General features: G+C 33.2%; 2 protein-coding genes across 4 annotated transcripts; both read left to right on the top strand.

The window, feature by feature from the left end:
• The first annotated feature begins 252 nt into the window (after positions 1-252).
• On the top strand, positions 253-2528 carry LOC115979403 (F-box/LRR-repeat protein At1g67190). The gene is made up of 2 exons (XM_031101434.1): positions 253-575; positions 884-2528. The coding sequence occupies exon 2, from the start codon at positions 1134-1136 to the stop codon at positions 2391-2393; it is 1260 nt and encodes a 419-aa protein (XP_030957294.1). The 5' UTR covers positions 253-575; positions 884-1133; the 3' UTR covers positions 2394-2528.
• Positions 2529-10701: 8173 nt separating this feature from the next.
• LOC115979411 (transcription factor TGA9) lies at positions 10702-19386 on the top strand. 3 transcript variants are annotated; one of them, XM_031101453.1, is made up of 13 exons: positions 10702-10944; positions 11057-11209; positions 11389-11480; positions 11815-11891; positions 12206-12469; positions 13325-13369; positions 13476-13535; positions 13677-13754; positions 13915-13963; positions 15010-15281; positions 16007-16231; positions 18292-18434; positions 19020-19386. In XM_031101453.1, the coding sequence occupies exons 2-13, from the start codon at positions 11085-11087 to the stop codon at positions 19105-19107; spliced, it is 1518 nt and encodes a 505-aa protein (XP_030957313.1). In that variant the 5' UTR covers positions 10702-10944; positions 11057-11084; the 3' UTR covers positions 19108-19386. The 3 variants fall into 3 exon arrangements, with proteins under 3 accessions (XP_030957313.1, XP_030957306.1, XP_030957320.1); XM_031101446.1 differs by having other exon boundaries at positions 10703-10979; XM_031101460.1 differs by lacking the exons at positions 10702-10944; positions 11057-11209; positions 11389-11480 and adding an exon at positions 11577-11727.
• Positions 19387-26389: the final 7003 nt, after the last annotated feature.

Genomic DNA, 26389 nt, shown 5'->3' on the forward strand with positions numbered 1-26389 from the left:
TTCACAGTGAGTGAGCCGCCAAGCAACCATGCCATGATTAAGTTAGTAGTATTTTTTTTTAAGACTCTACAAGAATAAAAAGATTGTTCAAATCTTTCCATATCTATAACAGAATAATATCCTAGTAGACGGTCTCAAGAGATAACTCTCTCGTAGCATCTCTAGCGAGAAGATGCTTTGTGTTTTACAACATACATAAATAAATAAATAAAGCAGCAAAGCATATGGCATATTTAAAGGCAACTGCTTTGCTTCACATGATTCACAGGACATTGCAAAGTCATTTCAAGTAATTTTACCACACAGCTTATTCTATTCTCCCGGATTTTGGGTGGGTCAAGTACAATACATACGGTACCCGTTGAACTCTCAAACCCTCCAAAAAACGACCAAAACCACTTCATTTTCATTCTCTCTCTCTCTCTCTCTCTCTCTATAGGGTGGCGGATCTCTCTCCCATTGTCACGCCTGCGATCAAGCTCTCCTTGACTCACTTTTCCTTTATCAAAATCCCACCTTTCTTCTCATTTCTTACTCTTATCATTGCAGCTCTTTCATTGCTATCTTATCCTCAGGTATGCAGTAATCACTGAGATTCATTTTTACTTCCACAGCTTTTTTTTTTTTTTTTTTCTTTTAAATTTATTTGAAATGCGTATGATCTATATCATTTTGGATGTAATAAGTACTTTTCTTGAATTCCTATGAATGCCCAGATGCTGAATTTTGATTTTTTTTTTTTTTTTTGATGGGTTTTCGTAGTTAGATTTTGGGTTTTTTTCATTTATTCTGAATTATGCTGAAGCTTACAACTTTTGAATCTTTTAGGCAAAACCCATTTACTTATGATCTTTTTTCTTTTGTTCCTTGATTTTGGTTTCAGGATCCCATTAAATTTGGTGTGCTTATAGGTTGTTTTCTCTGTTGGGTAGCTTTCCTGTTTGTGGATCATTGCATTGGTGAAGAAGATATTTGCTGTGGTTTCAAAGGTTTATGACTTTATGGTGTTTTGTGAAAGATTTGGCGGTTTGCTTCTTGGAAATTAAGCAATTTCCATTTGTTTGATCTTTTTTGTGGGAAACCCAGGTTGTGGATTTTGGTTGTTGATTCATTTGTTTGTTTATCTTTGAGTTATGGAGGATCTTCCTGTTGAAGTTGTTGGGAACATACTATCCAGGCTAGGAGCCGCCCGAGAGGTAGTGGTAGCCTCTGCAACTTGTCGTAAATGGCGAGAAGCTTACCGCAAACACCTTCACACACTGTCATTCAATTCCACTGATTGGGCTGTTTACCGTGATTTGACCCCTATTCGGCTAGAAATCTTGATAACTCGAACGATATTTCAAACCACGGGATTACAAGGTCTGTCAATTCTGATGGATGATGTTGATGTGTTCTCAGCTTCCGCTGTCATTGCATGGCTTATGTATACCAGGGAAACATTGCGCCGATTGATTTATAATGTTCGGACTTCTCCAAATGTAAACATTCTTGAAATATGTGGCAGGCAAAGGCTGGAATCTTTGTTGCTGGCCCATAATTCCATTACTGGGGTTGAACCCAATTTTCAAAGATTTCCTTGTTTGAAATCCCTATCTTTAAGTTGTGTCAGTATTTCAGCATTGGATCTGAGTCTTCTCCTCACTGCCTGCCCAAAGATTGAAACCTTGGAACTTGTGGATCCAGAGATTGCAATGTCAGATGCACAAGTGACAGTTGAGCTGACAAGTCCCACATTGAAGAGTATATATGTCGAAGGAATCAGTCTGGACAAGTTTATATTGGAGGCTGATAGTATTGAGTGCTTGCACTTGAAAGATTGTGCCCTTGAGATTTTCGAACTCATTGGAAAGGGGACCTTGAAGCACTTCAAGATTGATGATGTTAGTGTGTTACATCTTGATATTGGCGAGCTTGTAGAAAATCTTGAGATTGTAGATATCAGCAACTTCACAATTATATGGCCAAAGTTCTACCAAATGATCTCAAGATCGTCAAAATTACAGAGGCTTCGCCTTTGGGATATGGTGTTTGATGAAGAGGATGAGATTGTGGATTTGGAAACAATTGCTGTTTGTTTCCCACAGCTGAGTCACCTTTCATTGAGTTATGACTTAAGAGATGGAGTGCTTCACTATGGTTTGCAAGGGTCTTCTCACTTGGTGAATGTGACTGTGTTGGAGATTGGTTGGATTGTAATCAATGATCTATTCTCACATTGGGTTGAGGGGCTGCTAGAACGATGCCCAAATCTTAAGAAGTTGATTATTCATGGGATTATTTCGGAGGCAAAATCACATGATGAATGCCAAATTTTGGCCAGATTTACATCTTCCATTGTTCAGCTCATGAGAAAGTATTTGCATGTTGAGGTGCAGTTTGAGTATCAGTAGAAATCTGCAAAATGCAATAATTGAAATATTTTTGGTTCTGATTTGATGTGTATAGGCACATACACAGGTATATTTTACAGCGTAGAGCTGGAACATCTTTTCATGCCTTACAAATGATAGCTCAAATTTCTTCAATTTTCTTCAACAAACTAACTTATTTTCCAATCACTTTGTTTTGATTTTGCTTAATTGCAAAGAACAACTCCCCTCTCGTCAACCTCCAACATGTGTTTCTTTAATGATTTGTGTCCTGTTTAATCCTTTGTCATTTGTGAAGTTGCTCCATGTGTGTGTCCAAATGACGCTGATTAAGTTTCACAGGCATCTCTAAAGCTTGATCTTGAGGTTTTGTAATATTTTTATAATTGAGAATGTGGATTTAATTATAATGTTTTCATTAAGTTATTCACATAACTACAATAGAAAGCCAAGTTATTTTTGTGTATTTAAGTCGCTAACACAATAACTACTTATTACTAGGGGGAAAATTGCATATGAGGTATAGCTTTAAGTTTTATGATGATTAGTTTTAAGAAAAATAACATAAAAAGTATCAAATTGTTGAGTAAAATGGAAGGAAGATGTGTGGTAATGTGTTTGTTTATTAGTAGAGAAATAAGTCATTGGCTTATATTGGTTAGTAAATGAGATGGAATGGCTCATATCTGAATATGGTATCAGAGCAGGCTTATGGCACTAATGTTTTGCTGGGATCCTTAGTATCTGTCTAATAATGACATTTGCAACTTATCCAAGAAATTAAAAAAATAAAAATAAAATAGTTTGGGTAAAAATTTATGTTTGGTATGGATTCTCCTTGAGGGATTTGGAGGTAATAGCCCGTTCAAAGTAGAGTATTAGGCTAGGAGATAGGACTCCCTATAATTGAGAGGCTTTGAATTTTCTTGTCATTGGTTGAAGGGAAATTGAGGGCATTATTGTGCCCAGGGAATTCCATTACTGTTTGCTCTGCTTTGTATTGATAATTCATTGTACTTTATGCTATGAATGACTACTATTTATTTAATTGATTCAGTTGCTTCATTTGCTTGATTTTCCAGAGTTTCTAAATTCATTTGACATTCATAATTGTCTTAGGTTGGTTTATCCGAAGTATTCATCGTTGTACCTTGAATATTAAAACTCACAATTATTCTTGTCTCCTTTCCTAATGTTTCTCTTTTTTGAGTTTGTAATCGCACTAGAGAGGGGGGGGGGGGGGGGTTGTGGATCTAGTGATCTACTATTACAAACCCTTTTTTCTTTTCTTTTTTTGTCTTCAGTTTTTAATGTCAGTACTTTTTTCTAGTTACATCTGCCATGGGGCCTTATTCTCTATGCATAGATTTGCTGCAGCATTGTGTGCGGTCATTTGTGGGCTCACATCACATATTTAATCCTCTAAATCAGCGAATAAGGTTTAGCTCAATGATACTTCCTCCCCCCTTACAAATGGGGTGGAGATTCCTAGGTTCAAGACCCATTGGATGCATGTGTAAGTGTCCGATAAAATAAGAATTTATTTCTTCCTCTAAATCCAATGGTCAAGATGACCAATTATGTCGTAAAACCTAGAGCTTTGTGGCATGGCTGAGATCTTGATTGCTGGTCTGTCGGTCAACCTAGAAACAATTGTTGTGTGATGCAAAGGAAAAAGGAGGAACAAGAAATAGAATTTAAAAATGCTTCTTTGAATAATGCAACAACCTGAAATTTTAATATGATGCCCTCTTAGAATAATGAAGAAATGGATCATCTGTCTATTTTGCTTGCTATTTTCAGTTGGCGGAAATCTGCCAATTATTGATTGAGGGACTAGAAATTGTAGATGGATTGATTGGTAGTGCCTCTGTTCTCTGCTATTGCATTTAGAAAAATATTATGTGGATGGTGGCTGTTAAACCCTATTAAGACAAACTGGAAACTATACCAACCTCTGAATCAATGGAGAAGCTTATGGTTAGAATTGCATGCACTTCTTTATACAAACATGTATTCCTAGGGTAAAATTCATTGAAAGATCGATGATCTTGGAATTATTTTAGGGTCAAGAGCATCATGAGAGACTGAGAGTTCTGTATATTCATATTATGAATTTAATATGGATTGAATTATTAGCAGAACTTTTTGTCATAGGATGCAATAAATATGTTTCAATGTCATTCTTACTATAAGAAATGAGGAACTTAGTGGTACTAAGCCCAGATATACGACTTCATTATTAAGGTGGAACATGAAGGAGATCTGCTGACCTCTGTCCTGGTATATAGATGAGTAAGGCTGGTTATGGTTTGTTCAGTGCAAAATTGCAAATCCTCTTTCCTGTTCCTCTATCATCTTAAATAAAACAGTTCTGCCTAAAACCTGAGCTGTGTTTCTTGAATTTGTGTCATTAGCCCACTCTAAGCAGCGATTCCTATGTTCATTTTTTCCTCCTTTTTTTTTATGTTTTGTTTTAATAGATTACCGTAAGCATTAGTGCTATGATACAAGTTGATCTTCTTTTTGCAAGCAATGTGAGCTCCTTTATAATATTAATTTGCAGTGTGTTCTATAACTATTCTCTACTTGTATCTATAGTTATTTGAGTGTGTAGTTAATTGTCAAAGCCATTCCATAGTGTTGGCATTGAGAGCCTAGCCAGTATGTTTAAATGTACCTTTGAATCTTGCTACATCGTAATCTAGCTTGCAAGCCATGTATCACAGCTAAATCAAGCAGCATTGTCTCTTTCATTGATTGTCCTGTGAGTGGCTTGCTTTACTTATTTTCTGAAACAGTAGGATGTAAGGGAATCCATTTTGCTTGCCTGTTGTGTAACCTTTAATATTTCCTGGCGTTACAATGGTGTCCATAAAAAGCAAATGTTACCATGTTATTTATTCTGTTAATCCATGTTGTAGCTATTGGAGGCAAGTGTAATCAAATATGATTCTCAGTTGTTTTCATGCATCATGGGGAAGTTAGACCTAGGGTAGAGTGCTTGCATTCTAGCTCTAAGGTTCTGAGCATACATGTTACTCTTCCTTGGCTATTGGAAGCTTTTAATTAGTTATTTGTTGAACAAAGGTGAAGACACACTAACTGAAATGAGACAGTATAGCTGGGTTTTTAGAGGGTTGATTGGTAGCCAAGGTGAGGGGAAAGGTGGTGACTTTAGATGAGGAGGGAAAGGTCTTGTTGCTTGAATTCACTTAAGAAAAGATTGAATCTTGATGTCCCTTTAATTGTTGGAAACCAAAAGTAAAGTTTCAGGGAACTAGAAGCTACTTGCAGGAAATCTGTGCAATACTGGTTTATTTATGGTGGAACAAAAGAGCTGTAGTGTGGGGTTCAAAGTAAACCAAAAAAAGGGGATTAAGAGGCCTATGGGCTGATGATTTTTGACTATGTAATTTTGGTGAGCAAGCATATGATATGTGGCTGTGTTTGGTGGATGAGAGAGAGAGAGAGAGTGTGTGTGTGTGTGTTTATGGTTGTACCTACCTTGTATAAGGGTTGTGTTAATCTGGAATAGAACCAGAACCAAAATGGATGAACTTTTTAAAATGAACAATTTGCAAACTGTAAGGCTGAGTCCTCTAGAGGTAAATTAACGAATTAGTTATATACATATAAACATGTTCATAGTAAGGCCCGGAAAATTGATTTGTTGCCAGCCTGGTGACTGAATAGCTATTTTATTGCTGGAGAGTAATTCTTGATTTATTAATTTTATACGAGTTCTTGTTTTTTGATTGTATATTGTGGAACTGTTTGATTATAGTTTTGTTTGTTTGTGATCCATAGGAGGGGGAAATAGGAGATTTGAACTAATGATCTCCATTTCACGAGGCATGGTCCCCAACCGATTTTGAATTATAGCGTTAATATATTTGTATGGGTTGATTCTTCATCTAGTGTAAATTTATTTGAATTTTTACTAAAAGTGGGTTAAAAAAAATATACCTACGTAAAAAAATGAAGTTTTAAAAAGTCATGCATAAACAAAATAAACTAAAAGCTAAACAAAAAAGTTGGTGGCAAACGAAAATTTTGAAGTCGAAACATTGTACTTTGATCTTAATTTATATATGTGATTTGATCCCACTGGCATTGAAAAGAACTTTGTGCTCGGCTTTGGTATGGTGTTCCATCACTGCCTCCTTAATTGTTGTTCATTTCTTATTGGATTATCCCAAAAACTTGTTTTATGCGAGCGTATAACTAATTAATTTGCTGTTCATGTTACTGCTCATTTTTCTTCATTTTGAATCTTTGATGAACGCAAAACATTCCTCATTTTAATCAATGCAAACAGCTTCAATGCTTTATTTTATTTTATTTTTTTGGGTGACGACCAAATTGAATGTTATAGAATTAGAAAACTAATATCCTTCTTTACGTTGCATGACAGTAGCTTATGCTCTTGCATTCCTTGTATTATCACCTATTGGTGATGTACCAAACAAGTACGGTTTTTCTTTTTCTTTTTTTTTGAGAAAGAAGTACGGTTTTTCAGTTGTGTTGGTTTTTGCATTTGATATCTGTGAACTACAACTACATGGGCTTTCTCTAATCACCAATTACAAATGAAAATCCAGCATTCTACCTCATTTAGAAGTCAGTATTTATAACAAACTACAATTTATTTTTATTGTGCTTTTGCAATTTAGTCCCTAAACATTGTTAGGCCCGTTAATTATTATGTTTAATTGTTTTAGTGACCAAGCTGGGTTCAAGGGTCAAATTAGTCAGTTTTGAAATATCTTGGACCTTGTTAGCATTATCCTAAACCTTCGGATATGTTAATGAAATTTGCCCCTTTGTTTATTAAAACTCACTTGGAAAAAAAGGCAAATTATAATTGATTCCATTACGGTTTTTCGAGTCACAATTTAGTAATTTAGTTCACAAACTTTCAACCAGTACATTTTAACCCCCTAAAGTGAGGGTGTGCAGGTTGTGTAGCCAACCCACCAAAACTAACTCGACCCAATCTAATCCACCGGGTTAAGTTGGTTTTTAGGGGTTGGTGGGTTGGGTTGGGTTGAGTTATACAAATTATTTTAACAGTGGGCTGGGTTGAGTTCAGGTCATAACAATCACAAACTTACCTAACCCAACCCGACCCACATATATATATTTAAATTTAAAATTATATATATTTAAAAATATATTATATATTATATAATTAATAATTTTTTATTTAATTTTTCCCCTATTTGGCTCTTCTTTTATAAAACCTAATTACCTCGTAAACCATAACAGTCTTATTTCTCTCTTTGCCGCATTCCACTCCACTCATAATTGTTTATAATTGAGTTGGGATATTAGTTCATGTATATTTTGTTTATCAACTTAGTTGGATATATTTTGTTTAAAACTAAGTTGAAATTCTAGTTCATGTATATTTTATTTATCAATTCAAGTGGTAAGTGAGATATATATATATATATATATTTTTTTTTTTTATTGCTCGATTTAATAATAATAGTAATAAAAATAAAAATAAAAACTATATAACCCATGGGTTCAACCCAAACCAACCCGATTCATGTGGATTGGTTGGGTTGGGTTGGGTTGTGTTAGATTTTTTTAACCTATCATGGTGGGTTGGATAAAAAGTTCCTCTCAACCCAACCCATGCACACTCCTACCCTAAAGTTTGACTAAAATGAAGCTATTAGGATGTGTAAAAGTTAACCGATTATGCATTTCTTAGACAAACATAATACCTCCTTCTGGTTTGCCCCAATTAATTATTAGTCCCTCAAGTTTTTTCAATTGCTATATTTCAATCCCCAAAAGTTTGGATCAAAATGAAATCGTTCGAAAATAATTGTTACAGATGTATTTACATAAGTGAAAAAACAATTTAAATCATGATTTGAAGTCACGATTATATAATAACACTGCTCTTTTATTTTACCCCAAACTTTAGGGGGGTTAAGAGGTAACAATTGAAATTTTGTGAACTAAATTATGATAGGGCTAAATCGGAATGAATGGGGGTAAATTGTAATGTCTCCTTAGAAAAGAACACTTTGTACAAACGATTAAAATGGTCATGCAGGTTGGCTCTGGAAAACATTCTGCCAGTCTGGTTATCAATATGTTATTTGAACTCTAATCATAAATGTAATTTAATTCATAGACCATTCGAACTTTGGGAATCATTTGGTGTCTTATACATTGAATTTAGCAGGCAGAGAAAGATTTTGGCTATAATCTAAGGTATTATTCCTTCTATAATTATATAAAGATAACATGGGATTCCCACGTATTATCAACCTATACTATACAGAGTGTCTGATTTGGTTGTGTCTAGGGTGTCCTGAATTAGGCACTTGACTATTTAATTAAACCTAATCCAACATGTGAATATTTCAGGAGTGACTAAATTGCATGGAATAGACTCTGGTTTTCATTACTCGTTGAAAATTTTGTGATTGATTTGGATGTAGAGTTAAAAGTTGGGGAAGTTGTCACATTTTTCAAACAAAAACCTATACTAGATATCATTTCAGTCTTGACTAATCATAATTTCTCACTCTCATCTGGGGTCCATTGCTAATCATTGGCTGGCATGATCTTTTCTCCTTGGTGATAGGTCAACTACACCATGATCCATCTTAAACCAGCTTCTCTTACATTCCAGATAAATTTTGCAATTGCCGCTTACCTTTTAAGAGCAAACATTCTGATACACTTACAAACTGAGACACGCAAAAGTGGTATTAGAAACAAATTTAGAATAAAAATGCAAGTTGGTTTGGATTTGAAGCAAATTTATTATTAGCAAAAACAATTAATATTATATGCTTTAGTTCCTTGCTTAGATAACAAGCAATGGCTTAACCCAGTTACTCAAAATCCAAGAAGGCATAATTAATACTAGGATTTGATCAAGACGAATCACCTTTCTAGAGAGCAGGAAAAGAACTCATAAAAAGTACAGTTTTGATGAAATGCAAGATCCATGGATACTGTAATCTAAGAGTCTCTCAAAATGTGCCATAAGAAGAACATGTTGTAAGGTTTATTGGGAACAAAAGTTGCAGACTTAAAAAAATATTTTTACCTAATCCATGAACGTTTCTATATTAAAAATAAATAAATAAATAACCCTTTTTTTAGGCCAATCATTGGCAGCATAAAGGAATAATTGGTAGAAGGCATATTATTTGCGAAGGTAGTAGATGAGCACAACATAAAATATTTGCAGCCACCTCTTAATGAGAAAGATCATAAGTCCATTCACTTAAAGTCTCTCTCTCTCTCTCTATCTTTTTATCTATATATTACTCAATAATGCAGGTCATGAATAACTAAAATACTTAATTAGTCTTGAAATGAAATAATTAATCTTTCCATCTCTTTCTGTACCTTTTGTTTTTAATACAAATTAGTAAGACTTTTTTACAAATAAGTATGCAATTTAACATATTAGTCATCAGGTTTCTGATCAAGAAAACAAGTATTAGGACACATGAAAAACAATCTAACCATGTGTAACCAATGCAGTAATTAGGAGCTTAACAAAGAAACTAGAATGAAACCAGTCTGCACCATAGACCTGCACCTCAGGTTATGAGGGGAAAATAAATTTCTATTAATAGAAAAGAATCTTAATGTGGCATGGTTTTAGGTGATGACAGGGAATGGATGTAGACCCATCAACGAAGGAGATAATACCAAACACTAACATGTCAAGAGCAGAGATCAAAATTTACAAGTGGGTTTTGGTCTTGGATTATTATACTATTGTTATGGTTGAAATGGCACGAGCAGAACCTTAAAATAACAATAAAATAAAACTCTCTCACCTTAGTTGTCAAAAGCAAACTCAATCTTTCCTTTGGGTGTAAAAACACTAAAAAGAAAAGACCTTTAGAACTTTTCTTTTTACCATCTTTTATGGTAGAGAACCCTGTCTTATCTCTTATTAAATGTTGAATTTAATGTAATTTATTTAATAAAATTTAATTTTTTTTGTCCTCCTCTTTAAATACTTGTATAGCGCTGAAGAGCCCAAAAAAGCACCAATCAAAAAGCACAGGCGGTTAGAAGAGAGAGAGAGTGGAGTAGGAGTCAGTGATTCTAGTGGGTTCCTGGCAAAGACCCCACCCTCACATTTATTTTCAGTTTCTTATTTATTTCCATTTGATTAGTATTTTTTCTTTTTCCAAAGCGGCAAAGCCTACACACACCCCAGAGGGCCTCTCAGACAGGTCTGCAAGGACAGGATTTTCTGTACTATTATATGAGTTAAAAAAAATCTTGATAAATATTTACAACTACATGAGGTGTTAAAAGCAAACTAAGACAGACTAATCAAATAATAATTCAGGTTTCTTCATAGAGAAGGAGAAAAGGAACAGATAGAGACACCCCCATGAAAGATCAAAAGGTGCAAAGAGAGAGAGAGAGAGAGAGAGAGAGATATATATCTGAGAAAAAGACTGGACCCTCTTCAGGTTACTTAAATATACTTTGACAAGATATCTTTGATCCTTTGCTGCCGCTTCTGCTCTCTCTCTTTCTCTCTCTCAGCTGACCTTTTCTGCAAGTAAGGATTCTACTTAGGACTTCAAAAAAATTGAGGTAAACATAAGTGAATTCTTAAAAATAGTTATCCAATTCCTCTGTTTTTGTTGTTATCATCTTAGCTTCTGCAACAGGTTCCCTTTCAGTTCTTGCTAGAATGGTATGAGGTCGTCTTACATGGCGAGCCATAGAGTTGGGGAGACTGGTTTATCAGACTCAGGACCTACAAACCACCATGTTCCTTATGCAGTTTTTCATGGAATTAATGCTCCTTCCACAAGTTTTCTGTATGTGAAACAATATCTTTTTTTTCATTGTTCCATCAAAATTTTCTTCTGAGACATACAAAATTTAAGATGATTTCCTTAATGGGTTTGCTTTTATTTATTGTATTTCCAAATTGGATTGGGTTGGTTTGCTTCTTTGGTCATGTCTGACATGGTTATTAATTCTTTTTCTTTCCTAGCAACCAAGAAGGATCTGCTTTTGATTTTGGAGAGCTAGAAGAAGCAATTGTGCTGCAAGGAGTTAAGATAAGAAATGATGAAGCTAAAGCACGTATGCTACTCTCTCTATTCTATCTTTTCTCCTTTTGTGACGTGTGATAGAAATAACCAACTCCTAAAAGCAAAGAGAGAGAGAGGTTTGAATATGTCTACAGAAAGGCACAGTAGGGAGGGTTACCATTTCCAATACTGTAATGATTCTGATGCAAGGGACTCGAGTGGCGTGAGGCTACATACTTAGAAACCTGACCTTCCCAGCATGATTTACTGACCCCATAACTGCAGAAAAGGAGGATTAGGTTCCTCCACCTTTTGAAAACTTTGAAAAATCTTGTAGTCTTTATTTTGGTGATCCTCTGAAGATTTGGCCTTTGTGATTCTTGCAGCTTTATTCACAGGCAGGCCTGCAGCTACTCTGGAAATGTTCCCTTCATGGCCAATGAGATTTCAAACTACCCCAGGAGTACTAGTTTCTAAACTTTATTCATCTTTGACCTTCTCTCTTTTCATATGGCTTCTAGAAAAAAAAAATGTTTAAAAGTTGAAGCACAATAGAACAAATGAACAAATATCCCAACCAATATTTTCACTTTCATGGTACAAGTTTTTCAAATCCTCATTTGAAAAGTTTATAAACTTTCATGTTTTTTCAGGAGAATTTAATATTGTTTGGGATACCCATTTGCAAAATGAGTCTATTGTGGGGACTAGAATGATTTTGGGATGATTCTCTGGATACACTCATGTGAAGAAGTTTTGTTGGGTTTCTTATTTCAGGGAAGTTCAAAATCAGGAGGAGAGAGCACAGACTCAGGATCAGCAGTAAACACTCTTTCAAGCAAAGCTGACTTAGCTGAGGCCCAGTTGGAACCAGAATCTCCCATCAGTAAAAAGGCATCTTCCTCAGATCATCAGGCTTTTGATCAGAAGCATCTGCAACAGTTTCAACAGCAACAATTACACCAAGAGATGGCAAGTGATACTTCAAGAACGGGAACATCACAAAATCAATCTGCTGCTGGCAAAGCACCTATGGACAAGGTTCTTAAACTACAGTTTTTAACTGTTAATCTCCCGGTTCTCTCTCTTACCATATCCCCAAAACTCGGCAAAAAGTTGGTATCTTTATTGTTATTATTACTGTTTTGCTCTCTCTTTCACTCTCTCTCCCTCGAGCATATCTTCATATACAACAGCACAGATCCCAACAACTCTCAGAAAATCAATAAAGTTCAGAGTTTCCCTGATTTCTGAACGATTTTCTGATGAATGTCTGACATGAAGCGAGAGAAATAGAGAGAGAAAGAGAGAGGTGTACTGTTCACATAAAAAAAAAAGGCAAAGAGAGAATCTTCACAGTAGTTACCACTGTTTCTCATTATATTGCTGACCCACTTTAGTCCTTTACTCAATTCTTATAACTCCCCCCAACAAAAACTTCATGTTTTTTTATCCTTAAGATCAGTTTTGGAATTAGAAGCCAAAACACACACGCCCACAAAAAAAAAGGCCAAACACAAAGCAAAATGGAAGATAATGATGTCTTTTGCTACCCTTATTATGTTGATGATTACCTGCATCAAGAGCAGTGCTCAACTCACCATCAGAAATCAGAAATACTTCCAAGAGATTCTGTGAGCTCTTTAATCATTGTATTTTGTTGTTTAAGAATCACAGAATCTCCCCAAAGATACAGCTATGCTATCAATGCTTAAAAAGTAGAATAAAAATTAAAATAATAGTAAAATCATTTTCTTCAATCTCTTTTTTTTTTTTTTGCCTTCTTCCAAGTTTAGTTGCTAAATAAACTTAAACAAAGAAAACAAGGTAAACCCTTTCTCGTTTTAGCTCTTAAAAGTAATAAACTTCATCCTTTTTTCTTGAATATTATTGCAGAGAAAGGGAGCTGGTTCAACATCAGAGAAGCCACTTGATGCTAAGGTACTGAAAGCACATGATTTATTTTTCCAGAAGATTTATTTTTCTTTCCAAATTCTTTACCTTTTGGTGTTAAAATGTCGATCTGAAATTCTGTTCACTGCTTCAGACATTGAGACGTTTAGCTCAAAACAGAGAAGCTGCAAGGAAAAGCCGTTTAAGGAAAAAGGTATGTGTAACATTTACTTTACTGGAAATTGAAATTATGGTTTTCTTAAACTTTAAGCTTAGAATTATGAAGTGAAAAAAAACAGAAACAAAAATAGAATCTCAATATACACTCATGTCTGTCTTTCTCTCTCTTTAACAGGCTTATGTACAACAGCTAGAGACAAGTCGAATAAAGCTTGCTCAGCTTGAACAAGACCTTCAAAGATTGCGTTCTCAGGTTTGAGAATTAAATATGTACAAAATTTTATTTAGTTAAAAAAAGAAGAAGATGATTACTGTGTCTAAAATTACAATCTATTAAGTTATTGGCAATTTGACATGTTAGTTAATTAATTAATTGATTAATTAATTTAAATATATTTTTGTTTGTACAATAGGGACTGTACTTGGGTGGTTCTGGTGCTGGTGGTGGAAATATCAGCTCTGGTTAGTTCATCTCTCTCTCTCTCTCTCTCTCTCTCTCTCTCTCTTTCTTTTTGTCTGAGTTTTAATGAAGGAACATAGATATGCTTTATTTACCAAAGTACCCATAGTTTATGAAGGTATTTTTAGAAAGACCTAGAGATTGGGCAATGCCCTTTGGTCGTACACATTTTTTTCTGTAAGAGGATCACACGTGGCAGCTGGTCACTAGTCAAAGAGTGATTGTGAGTAAAAAAATTCCAACATAAAGTAAAATTTGATGATATCAACGTTGAGCTCAAGTGAAAATCTTCTTCGTGTAATGAATGAGCTGAGAAATTCCAGACTGACCAAAAATATGGTTTTTTAGTCATCTACTCTTTTTTTAGATATGGATAAAAAATATATAGACACAAGAATCACTATTTAGTATTTGATATATTATAGGTTTTTTTTTTTTTTTTTTTTGGGTGGAAAAATTGGACCTACATTTGAATATGAAAATTTCCCAATTCCCTAATATTCCAGTCAAATTTCGCAAACATGTGTGCATATGATTCATGTGGCAGACTCTTGTGCAGTTGTACTTACCATTTTTTTTTTTTTTTTTTTTTTTTTTTTTTTTTTTTTTTTTTTTTTTAAAGAAAGGGAAGACTTTTCTGATTTTGACCAAATTTTCTATATAAACTCGTTCCCTAATTTTTTAAATTTATTTTTAAACAATTTTTGTTGGAGGATTCAGGAAACAGTAAAAGGGTCAGATTTTTCAAATATCCATAATTGAATCTCAAGAGATTTTTTGGCCTTTTCCAAGCATAAAAAGCCATTCTATCTTTTATTTTACTTTGTGTGAATGATTGATCCATTCCATGGTGACAACTTCTTTTTTCTTCCACTTTTAGAAGCATAAACAAAGCTCTCTTAGTGCACATTATTGTTAAAATATTGCCCAACTTGTTCCAACGTACGATATAGCATTCCATTTCATACTAAAAGTTAAAAAGATGGTAATCATTATTAATAATATTATTATTTTTATGATGATCGATATTATTTATTATCTTGTATAGGAGCTGCAATGTTTGACATGGAATATGCAAGGTGGCTAGAAGATGATCATAGGCACACATCAGAGCTTCGGACAGGGTTACAGGCACATTTATCAGACAGTGATCTTAGACAAATTGTTGATGGATGTATTTCTCATTATGATGACATGTTCCGGCTTAAGGCAGTGGCTGCCAAATCTGATGTTTTCCACCTTATTACCGGAGTTTGGACTAGCTCCGCCGAGCGTTGCTTCCTCTGGATGGGTGGTTTTCGACCCTCTGAACTCATCAAGGTTTGGATTTCCAAAATTGCATATGATATTGTTGACATTTTTTTTTTGGACCATAATTTTAGTTGTGCCATTTTGGTGGTAATGTAGGAATTTTAGACTGTCACAATAGGGAAATTTTAGTAGTGTGTAAATAACCAAATAATATAAATAATAGTTTCGTAAATAACCAATTAATAAAAGAGCAGAGAAATTCAGTACAGTGAATATTCCCTATATTGATGGACCCATTGTCATTTCCAAAGTGATTCAGACAAAGCCAGAATGCCCCAACAAAAGGGTCCATTTCTTTTTTGGAGTTAATAAAGGGGTTCCTTTCTTGGATGCTATAAAGTTTTCTTCGCATTAACATTTTCGCTTTTACTTTTTTATTTTTATTTAAAAAAAAATTCTAAATATATAACATCTCATATTGAGGTGGTTGAGGTAGTAGGTTATAAGTAGCGAATGGTAATAATAATATCATTAGTGGTTTCACTTAAAAACTATGTATACGCTAGTCACAATCTACTCCTCAGATATGTATAATGTGATATTATTTTCATTTCTTTAATCGCATAAATTCTAGGTAAACCTTTTTTTCCAAAAAGAGTTGTACACATGCAAATCCTATATTATTAATATTTTTTTTAAAAGAAAAAAAAAAAAAGTTAATGACCAACTTGCTAGCTCTCTTAGCTTCTAAGTTCTAACTTCGATTGTTTATTTTGGGGGGTGTTAATTATCAGATGTTAATAGGCCAATTAGACCCATTGACAGAACAGCAAGTGATGGGGATTTACAGCCTCCAACAGTCTTCAAACCAGGCTGAGGAGGCTCTATCCCAGGGCGAGGAGCAGCTCAAACAGTCTCTTGTGGACACAATTGCTGCCGGTCCGGCCCTCGATGGTGGCATGCAACAGATGGCTATGGCCTTAGGCAAGCTATCCAATCTTGAAGGCTTCGTACGACAGGTAAAAATTATCAAATTAAACCCATTATAGTTTGCAACATTTTGAACCTTAATTTTTACCTCACATAAATAACAACTTTCTAACATAGTTTTATTAAATAGAAACGTGACCTTATTGTTATAATAAATAAATAAAAAGACAAATGATCCTATTAAGTACATCTGCATGCGTCATGCATATCAAGTAGTACACGTGCATATCGTATGTCACAAAATTCTCAATGAACACACTAGCTCATATATGTTGTTAATTACAATGTTATAACTTGTGGAATTCGTTTTCATTAATCTTTTCTCTTCCAAGGAAGTCATTGACTTCTTTGTATTATAGTGTTGACTTACTGCATTAAAGTGGATAAAAGTGCTTACAAGCTGCACATATAACTCCTTGCAATCTTGGAAAAACACAAAATCAAAACTTTCATGAGCAAGAGTGAAGGACCTTCCAATTAGATAGTCATATTTGTCAAGGAGGTTGAATTCTTGCTCCCTATTTTAGTTTAATTTACTCTAATGAAAAAGATATTTGATGCGTAGCAAAACCTGGTGTGTCAAGGTTGAAATCAGGCCCTAGCTATGCTGCAGTATAAAGTCTATTTTAGGTAAGTTCTCGCAGCTATAGTTTTTCAAACTTTCTTATTAGTTATTAGCGCCAGTTTCATACTCGCCTAGTAGGTCTCCCAAACATGGTTTTCATCAAGAAAATAACTAGGTAAGTATTCAAATCCTAGATGCATGTATATGGACTAATCCACTTGTCAAGAAAGACTATCATGTATTAGATATTTAGATCTCACCTACCATAAGTTAGGAGATTATTCACATGGAGCCCGCTTGAACAAGGGTTAAAGGATTTTATTTAAACCTTTATCCTAATTATGTTTGTCACTCATGCCGACAAAAAAAACTCGAAATCCCATGTTATTGTTTCATATTATACTCCACTAATCGCAGTTTTTCACACAATTTTTTTTTTTAATGAAAAGTATAAAATAAAACATAGAGGGCGGAACAGAGATGATTTTTGTTGAATACGCAACAATCGGGTCAAGATTAAGCTTCGGTAGGTTAACAAATTGGTTAAAACGTTTCCTTCTTATAGTCCATTCCATTTCATTGTATACCACTATATACCTTGTTTTGCGCCGCAATTCAAACACACCAAGTTATACCTGAAGACCTGAAGGGCAAGAATCCATGGAACTTTATGACTTCAGCTTGATTTTAACATTTTTATTGAGTATTTGACCTGAAAGCTTTTTTAAAAAACTGTAGAGGAAAAGTGATCGAGGGGCAATGTTAATCTAGTCAACATGTACGCTAAAACCATTTCCAATGTATTAGATGCTGATCCAACGGTCCAATACAGTCCGACTTTTGATCATCATGAATAGGCTATATTTCTATTGTGCTTTTGGTCAACTTTGAGATGTGACATATATTTTATGTGAATTTTGTATAAATAATCTCCACTGCATGTCTGCCATTTGTACGGTGGATTGTCTATTTCTATTAGGGAATATATATTGCTTTGCTGCTAAGAAGTCCATCAAAGATGTTGAATGCTAGGGTTTTTGATGTGGTATTTTCATCTTATAAGGTACCTATCAGAAGTTGGTTTGAAAGTGGTGCCTGTTGAAATAAAAGCCCTAGCTACACCTATCAACAAAACTTTAAAAATAATTTGGGGAATATTTACTAATTAATCAATTGGAAAAACTTTAGGATTTTTCTATTTTTTTAATTCTATGATTGGAAAGGTCCAAATTTATATATAAGACAAAATAATGAGTTTCAACCTCTTTGAAATGTTCAGTTCTTGTCCATGTGCCCCCTTGCACTAGGGACACATTTCAACTCTATTTGGTGGTTGTGGTTTCATAAATAAATAATATACCTATTTGTGTTGTTGTTCATCTATATTTTCTATGATTAATTTTATTTATGGATTTTGTTAAAATTATTGTTAAGTGATTGAATTCATAATTTCCTAATAGTTTAAGCTTTTGGGACAATAGGCAATTTAACAGATTTATCATTTGTACATGCTTTTAAATTCAGGCTGATAATTTGAGACAGCAAACCCTTCATCAACTGCGTCGAATATTGACGGTTCGACAAGCAGCAAGGTGTTTTCTTGTAATTGGGGAGTACTATGGCAGACTAAGAGCCCTTAGTTCTCTTTGGGCTTCAAGACCAAGAGAGTAAGATCACCAAAAAAACTATAACTATTTAATTCTTGGTATATATTCTTTTTTCTTAGGCTCTATTTAATGATCTTTGAAATGGTTCATACTAATAGTTTCTATTGGATATTTTACATACAAATTCAAAATGACCCTTTACATTTTTTTCCCTTCTCTCTATTCCTTTTCGAATTAGTCAAAAGAACTGTAGAATATAATTTGTACTGGGTGAGTAAATTCAACTTATTATAACTTCATACCTAAAGAAAAAGGTGGCAGCGACTTCTTTTGGGATATCATTTCAACCCTGAATTTTTTTTAAAAGAAACTAATGTAAAAATCACAAATATAATAAGTCATTCTTCTTGAGATTACTTAAGATGCACTTCAAGTAATTTTATTCTATACGTATTCTAGCTTCCATTCAATTTAAAATTAAACTAAAAACAATAATAATAACGAAAAGTTAATTATAGCTACAATGTAAGTGCTAGCTTTTAGATTAGCTTGTCTAAAATATATATTTTTGTTAATTATTATTATTATTATTAGTTTAGACTATTCATCTATTAAGGTAACCAATGTTGAAGTTTTCTCTATCAGGACCATGATGACTGAAGATAACTCATGCCAAACCACCACGGATTTACAAATTGTTCAACCTTCGCATAATCATTTCTCAAGCTATTGAATGAGAATCCATTAGCCACAAAAAGATGACCCAATGAAAAGAAGTTCTTAATTAACTCTTGCTTTCATGGAGGAGCCGCCGTTAGATATCTTCAAGCTACTTAGAGGAGGATAGGAAATTTCTTCTTCTTTTTTATCTTCTGCTTTTTTTTAGTATCTTTATATATAATACTATGTTATCTTGTACATATAATTAAATGAATATTATATCTCTCTATTTGCTTAAACAATGAGAAAAAAATGGAAAAGTTTGAGTATATACACCATAATAAATTGAGCATGTTGCGTTTTTGTTTCTATCTCATGAAACTACTACCTTCATCAAATGGCTTTGAAATTTTAAATAGGTGTAAAGGGATGGAAACAAACTAAGAGAGAGAGAGATTGTTGGCTTCATTTAAATGAAGTGGTTGAGAGCAAGAGTATTCTAATGGAAAGAACAAGACGAGGAAAAGAATACAAATTAGAACATTCTCTTCATAAAAAATTGTAGTGGAAAGAGAGGTAGAAGTTAGGTCGTTGAGCTTCATTTATATCAACTGGTTACAAATGCGATTATTCTAATGGCAGAGAGAGAGAGAGAGAGAGATCCTTTCACTTTAATTGCATAGAAGGAACAAGTGGCATGAATGGTGGCCAAAGTTAATTAGGAAAACGTACCTCACGAGATGAATGCAAGAACCACATCAATAAGTTATTCTAGTACATTATTTATGGTTCATATTATAAATATGTTGTATTATATATAGGACAAAATTTAGGTACAGTATTTTAGGTACTGTTCCTTAGGTTTCCTTTTTAAAATTCAGCCACGTGACTACCTAAATCTTTTATATATATATATATATATATATTCATTTATTTATTTATTGGAGAGCAAGATGTTTGTTTCCATAGATATATATGCATTTAGCAAAACTAATAAGTTATAATCTAACCAAAAAGTTTGGAAAATAAAATATAAACAATTAAATCTAAAAAAAGAATAGAATAATTTTTTCCCAGTCTTTCTAATGATACCACTGATTTGGTGAAATTTAGACAAAAAAATTTCCTTCAATGTCTAAATTATGAAAATGAGATTTCGATCATCCCTTATTTTTCAGCATTTGTTAATGTGTAATGTGACCAAAGCATTAATGTGTGAGGTGACCAAAGCAGGCATTGTATGCCAGCAATATATGTGTATATTTTCGTTACAATTAGATTTTTAAGGTGTCTACTCCTTCAAGAATCAAGTCAGTTTTATCTACCAAGGGTAGGGGAGGTGAAGGTACCAATTGAACTATGAGGTTCGGTGGTCCATGCAAACTATACACTTACTTATCATTTAATTTGTAGGTTTTTTTAATACACCAACTTACTAATCAAGTCGTACACATGATTTATGCTGTAGTTTCCATTTAATTTCACTAAAAAATTATGGAACTCCACTAGTTGAATAGACCTAAAATAGTAAAATGGTTTGGAATCCTCATATAAAACGAAAAGATATGCTCCCAAAAGATTTGATACCAAGCATAATACTCAAATATAAATATATCTAAACATATATATAAGTTTTAAGTTCAAATATATTTCTCTTGCTAGTGATTTTCATTTTTGTAGGAAGCCACTCAGCAAGCATGTTCGCATGCATTTCTTATGAGAGGGACTGCATGCATACAATATTCATGCATTATATATGGTGTACGCTTTTTTCTTTGTTCGTTCGTGCTTTTTGTATGTGTCCGACTAAAACGATAACGTACATTTAGCTACAAAAGTAATCCCAACCCAACATGCCCTTTCACTTCAGTTTGAGCCGCCAGTGACCAGTGGTCATTATTACCAAGCTTGATCCTTTATTTCTTCATAAATTTTGGCGATCAAACCCAGCAATAGCATTGAGTGAAGGAAACAAAAAAAATGCGTAAAAGCTGCAGATTTGCTATAAGAATTTGGAGTTGTAGAAACTATGGCACCGCGGGTTTTTGTTATTTATTTTTTCTTTGATAATTATAATAGGGAGAGGATTTAAACCGTGATATCTCTATTGAAAACACCAAAAGTATTAGTTGAGTTAAAAGTCTCTTGGCTGAGATTATTATAATACTGTTTTTCGATAAACAAAAACAAATTATTATAACATAGAATCAAGCATACGTAAATACTGAATGTGTGAATCTATTAAATTGAATGGTTATGGTTCTCCATCTCACACCATACCAAAATGACCATGACCTAAACCTTATATTTACTATTGAAAATAAACATCAACTCATACATCATTATTCCATTTTTGTTTCCAACTAGGTTATTATGTTTAGTGAGAAACTCACTGTGAGATTAAACAAAAAAAATAATGAAAGAGACTAAGTTTCACTCTAGATATCATCACCCACTTCCATATTAGTATGTATACTGAACAGGTTTCTACATATGATTCATTAATGAGTAATGACAATCACAATTCACAATCACTAATAATCTAAAATTGGACACAACAAAAATGGTCAAAAAATTTATTAATTTTATATTGATTAACCGTATCTTAGGAGGCTAACAGCAAATCACCAGAAACCGACACACTTGTTTAATATTCTTCCCCATATCTATGACTATAACATGTACGTCAACTAACATGTTCCTATAGCTCATAACTATGAACTTGAATCTCAATATTTTGTTTAAAATTTATAACTTTTCTTTTTGCCTCTCTACTTTTGGGTCCATTATGAATAAAATTTTAACAAGGGGTGGCAAATTTGGGTCCTTATCAGCGTGCTTTATTAACCCAATTAGATTAAAGTAGACAAGATGACCTTATCTTTTTTTACTTTAATGCATAAACGTCATTTTAGAGAGATTAGGTATGATCTATTAGAAAAGTGGCTGTTGTCATTACTTTATAGTAAAAACAGTATTAAATGCATTAATTAAGTATAGGTTTAGTGTGCAATACAAACCATTCTATGTGATCATTTAGCCAAAAATAAAATTGTCACCTCATGAATATTTTTTAAGGATTTTTTAATTTTTTTAATTTTTTATACAAGATATAATTCTACTCTAGTCTAATCTAAGTGTATATGTGTATGAAACTTCCTCCTGGAGACTTGAATCCCGGCCTTTGCCCCCCACACCCCATAAACACTTATACTTGTAGAGTGATCATCACACCAAGAGTGTGCGATAGTTACTTTTTAAGGATTTTTAAAAATAAAAAAAGTTTCTTTTTATGGTTTCATAAAGTGACGGTTAGCTTAGGTTTTAATTATTATTAGGACCTTAGCATGCCCTTTACTCTTATCATTATGGTTTATCCATAGAATCTGATATATATATATATATATATATATCTTCTAGTATGCATTGGATGGAAATTTATATATTAGGAATATTGATAAGTTAGGTTAAGTGGGTTTAGTTTAATTTGTTTTTTATTTATTTGAAGCATTAGTTTAATTTTTTGAATAGTATATTATGTGGTTAGGATTTAGTGGTATATGTGTTGACCATAACTTGCCCAAATATTTTAATCTTGTCCACGCAAATCAAATTGCTTTAGAAAGGCTTCAATAATTCATATTTTTAGCTAGGTATTAAACAATACTCCGTAATTTTTTTCATATGAGTTTGTTTGGCATTGACTAGAATGATTGCTAAATCCCACCCGATATTCCACTATAAAGAAATAGCAAGGGTTAAATGAAAGAGGGCCAAATCCAATGCTTTAATTGATCTGATATTATGTCTAAAAGTAATGTGTTCTTTAATGGTTTTTTTTTTTTAATAGTATAGTACTCTATGGTCAACGGTTTAGTTATTAACAAATTAAGAGTCAAATTTTCCTTCACTCTTCTCAAAAAATAAAATAAATAAATAAATTTCCTTCACGGCGTGCAAGCGCATGTAATTCACTAATTTTGTTTATCATCACAAATTTTCAAAAAGGAAATATATATCATAAAGATAGGTACAGCCTTTAGCCGACCCTAGTATCCAAGAGGATTAGGTTAGTTAGTATTATGAGAATTAGGAATGACAACATTTTATCCTCCAAGACATGAGGAGCCAAGAGCATGACGGTAACAAAACAGAATGACCTTGAACATGCAATAAAATAAATAAATACTTAAATAGAAAAATATCGTACGAAAAAAAATTAAAACTTTTTATGACCCTAATTTTTTTTTTTTTTTTTTTTTTTTTGAGAATCATGACCCTAAACTTATTGTTAATAAAATATTACAGATGACAACATTTTATTTTAGGTAAATTTTGATAGTGGATCAAGTTTCCAAGATAATAAATATATCTCCAAGAAAGATTATCTCAATATTTAATTTGCAAAAGAAAATCCATCTTTAAATAAACGCTACATACGTCTTCTCAATTCTCATGGCTTGTCTACTAATATCATTATTTTAGCATCAATCATTCACAATTTGTCATATCAACAGTTGTATAAATTAGTATGACTCCAGACTTATTAAAATGAAAAAATGTTGGAAGAGTCAAACCTCAATTGCATCCAAGTGATAAACCCAATGAAGGTTGCAAACTATACAAGTTAAATTAAGTTTATTTTAACTTTCACTATTTTTACATATATTATTTGATATGTATCAACTAATAACTAAAACCTGATTCTCAAAAAAATAAAAAACTAAAACCCAATTTCTTAATCTGTACAAACACAACAAATATTAAATTGATATGTGTTCATTTTAAGATACGTGTTAGTTTCATATGATCTCAAGTGCCCAAAACCACTTGAGAAAAGCAAAACCTCTCTCTCATTGTCTCTGTCTCTGTCTAAGCAAGCAAAGACCTGGTCGCAGATTCTAACCGATCCTTCTTTTTTACTTACAAGTTACAACATTACACGAGCACAAGATTATACTAGCTAGACCTGATCCTAATCCTCTCGGAAGTCGGAACTTTACAGTACAGTAACTACAGTACAACAATGTTTTCATGATCTACCCCATTCCGTGCTTGTACCAAAGATTCTACGTGTGAAAAACTCATCCATGCCATTACTGTGCAATTTGTACCAAAGGCATCCGATTCCCCGTTTTACTCGGTCCACAACTTTACAGTACAGTCACCATATTTTTTTTTTTAAATTTAATTTATTAATTTGCGAGTGTTTCAGTGACTAGGATGTCAATGTTGAGGTAAAAGGACCATATTTTTTGTGTTTTTTTTTTTTTAATGTATAAGAAAATTGATCATCAAATAGCAAAATATTGAAACAATAACAGTCACAGACCAAAATAATGAAGCTATATATGAATAGCAGCACACTGTGATTTCAAGAAAGTGACTTCCTTGATTTATGCAAGTAACATGTATTTACTTTATGAAGTCAAAAAAAGATCAAGATCCTTGTCTCCTCCTTGTGGTCAAAGAGGATTGCATATATTCATGGCTTTAGAAAACCTAATGTTTAGCTTCTTCTTTTTTTACTGAAAACAGCACTAGCTATTCTGAAACAATTAAGAGGGAATAAAAACATCTCTCTCTTATTTTATGATGAATGGAAGAAAGGGTTTATCATTTATATGTATGAGTCCTAGTTCCAAATGTTGCGATTGACTATGACAAACTGCAAAACAAAATGGCATGAAAAATATATAAGAAGCTTTTTATGTATGACATGCTATATATTTTGCCCTTTCGGTGTCAGCATGCACTCTTTCTTGATGTATAAAGCTAGAAACATGGGGGCTCAATAACCAGTTTCTTTGCTAAACTCTGGGCTTTCAAGGATGGCTGACTCTTTACCACATCATATCTTTGATGCGGTGGTCATTTCACAAGTATAAATGTTTGTGAGAGTGTTAGGGGTAAGGGTCGGAGGTCAAGTCCCCAGGAGGGAGTTTCACACATCTATACACTTAGATTAGACTAGAGTAGAAATTCTATTTTATTAAAAGAGAGAGAGAGAGAGAGGATGGTCTGACTCTTTGCAACAGTCTTAATCTTGAGGCTGTGGAAATAGAGTTAGATGCCAAATTTATTGTTGATCTGGTATCCAGTACTAAAATCACTATTCGTGTTATTTCTCATAAATGTGCAGATGCTGTTGTAAGGATTAATGGGACTAAGCAACTGATGGATTTTGTTCTTTTTGATACTCCATCGCTAGGGGTTGTAAATGCTTTCAATTCAGACTTTAATGCATGGGTTGTACTCTAACAGACTTTGTCCCAAAACTGTTGTTACTCTCTCATTAATGAATTTTAGTTTCTATCCAAACCCAAAAAATAAAAAAAAGTATAAGCAAGAAAGTTTGTATGATTAGTATTACATTCACCATATATCTATTATTATTGTTTCTTCTTCAATTGTCACTTAGTGAACATTTTTCATATATCATTCTATTCCAAACCTTAATTTGTATCCATGCTTTGTACCTTTTTTGTCTAAGTAATGTATAAAGAGTTCGGTAATGGGTGCTCTTAAAACACTAGTTAATAGATCAGGAAAGTTTTAATACTATTTTTATGAAAAATATAAAAATATATCAAAAAAATCAATTTTTTTTTTTTCTATAAAAAATTTCTAAATAAATTTTCTAAACTAATACCATTCCGACATCAGTTGACTTTTTCCTATATTAAAAGTTAAGTACTATAAATCGTGGCTAAGCCAAATACTTATCTTCTCTGTCTATTTAATCATTCTAATCTACGCATTTAGCAAAATGTTCTGGGAATGTATATATCTGTTCCCTCGTAGCAAGGCATATAAAAGCAATTTATTTCTATGTTCAGGCTTGACATTGTGAACACTTCCAACATTAATAAACCTTGTCTTTTTCTCTCTATTGGAAGAAAAAGTCTTTTTCTCTCTATTGGAAGAAAAAGTCAAGGCATACAGATATCCATTTACGTTATGGTGTAAAAAGCTAACATGTTTACTACCCATTTATAGAAATGATGATAACTATTTGTATCATTGTGATGCTTGTAAGCTATGCTTCGAAGATTATCAGGGACTATTAACTTGGCAGGATTGAGAAATCACGTGTTTGGTGCGTCTTGATATTGATGACTTGTGGTCCAATATTGTATAAGCTGGAATCATATATACCAAATGATTCTGATGTGCATAGAGGAAATCAGTATGGTCTCTTTGTCTGTCTTATTATAACTTATGCAGCAGATTTTCATTGTCATAATAAACACCATATCTATAACTATATATCTATATAATAGCGTAAACTAGGAGAAAGTTTTTACTTTAAAAATGGTGGAATATAAGTTTGCATGCATAGAAAAGACATGTCA

This window comes from Quercus lobata, chromosome 1 (assembly GCF_001633185.2).
Source record: "Quercus lobata isolate SW786 chromosome 1, ValleyOak3.0 Primary Assembly, whole genome shotgun sequence".
Taxonomy (NCBI): Eukaryota; Viridiplantae; Streptophyta; class Magnoliopsida; order Fagales; family Fagaceae; genus Quercus; species Quercus lobata.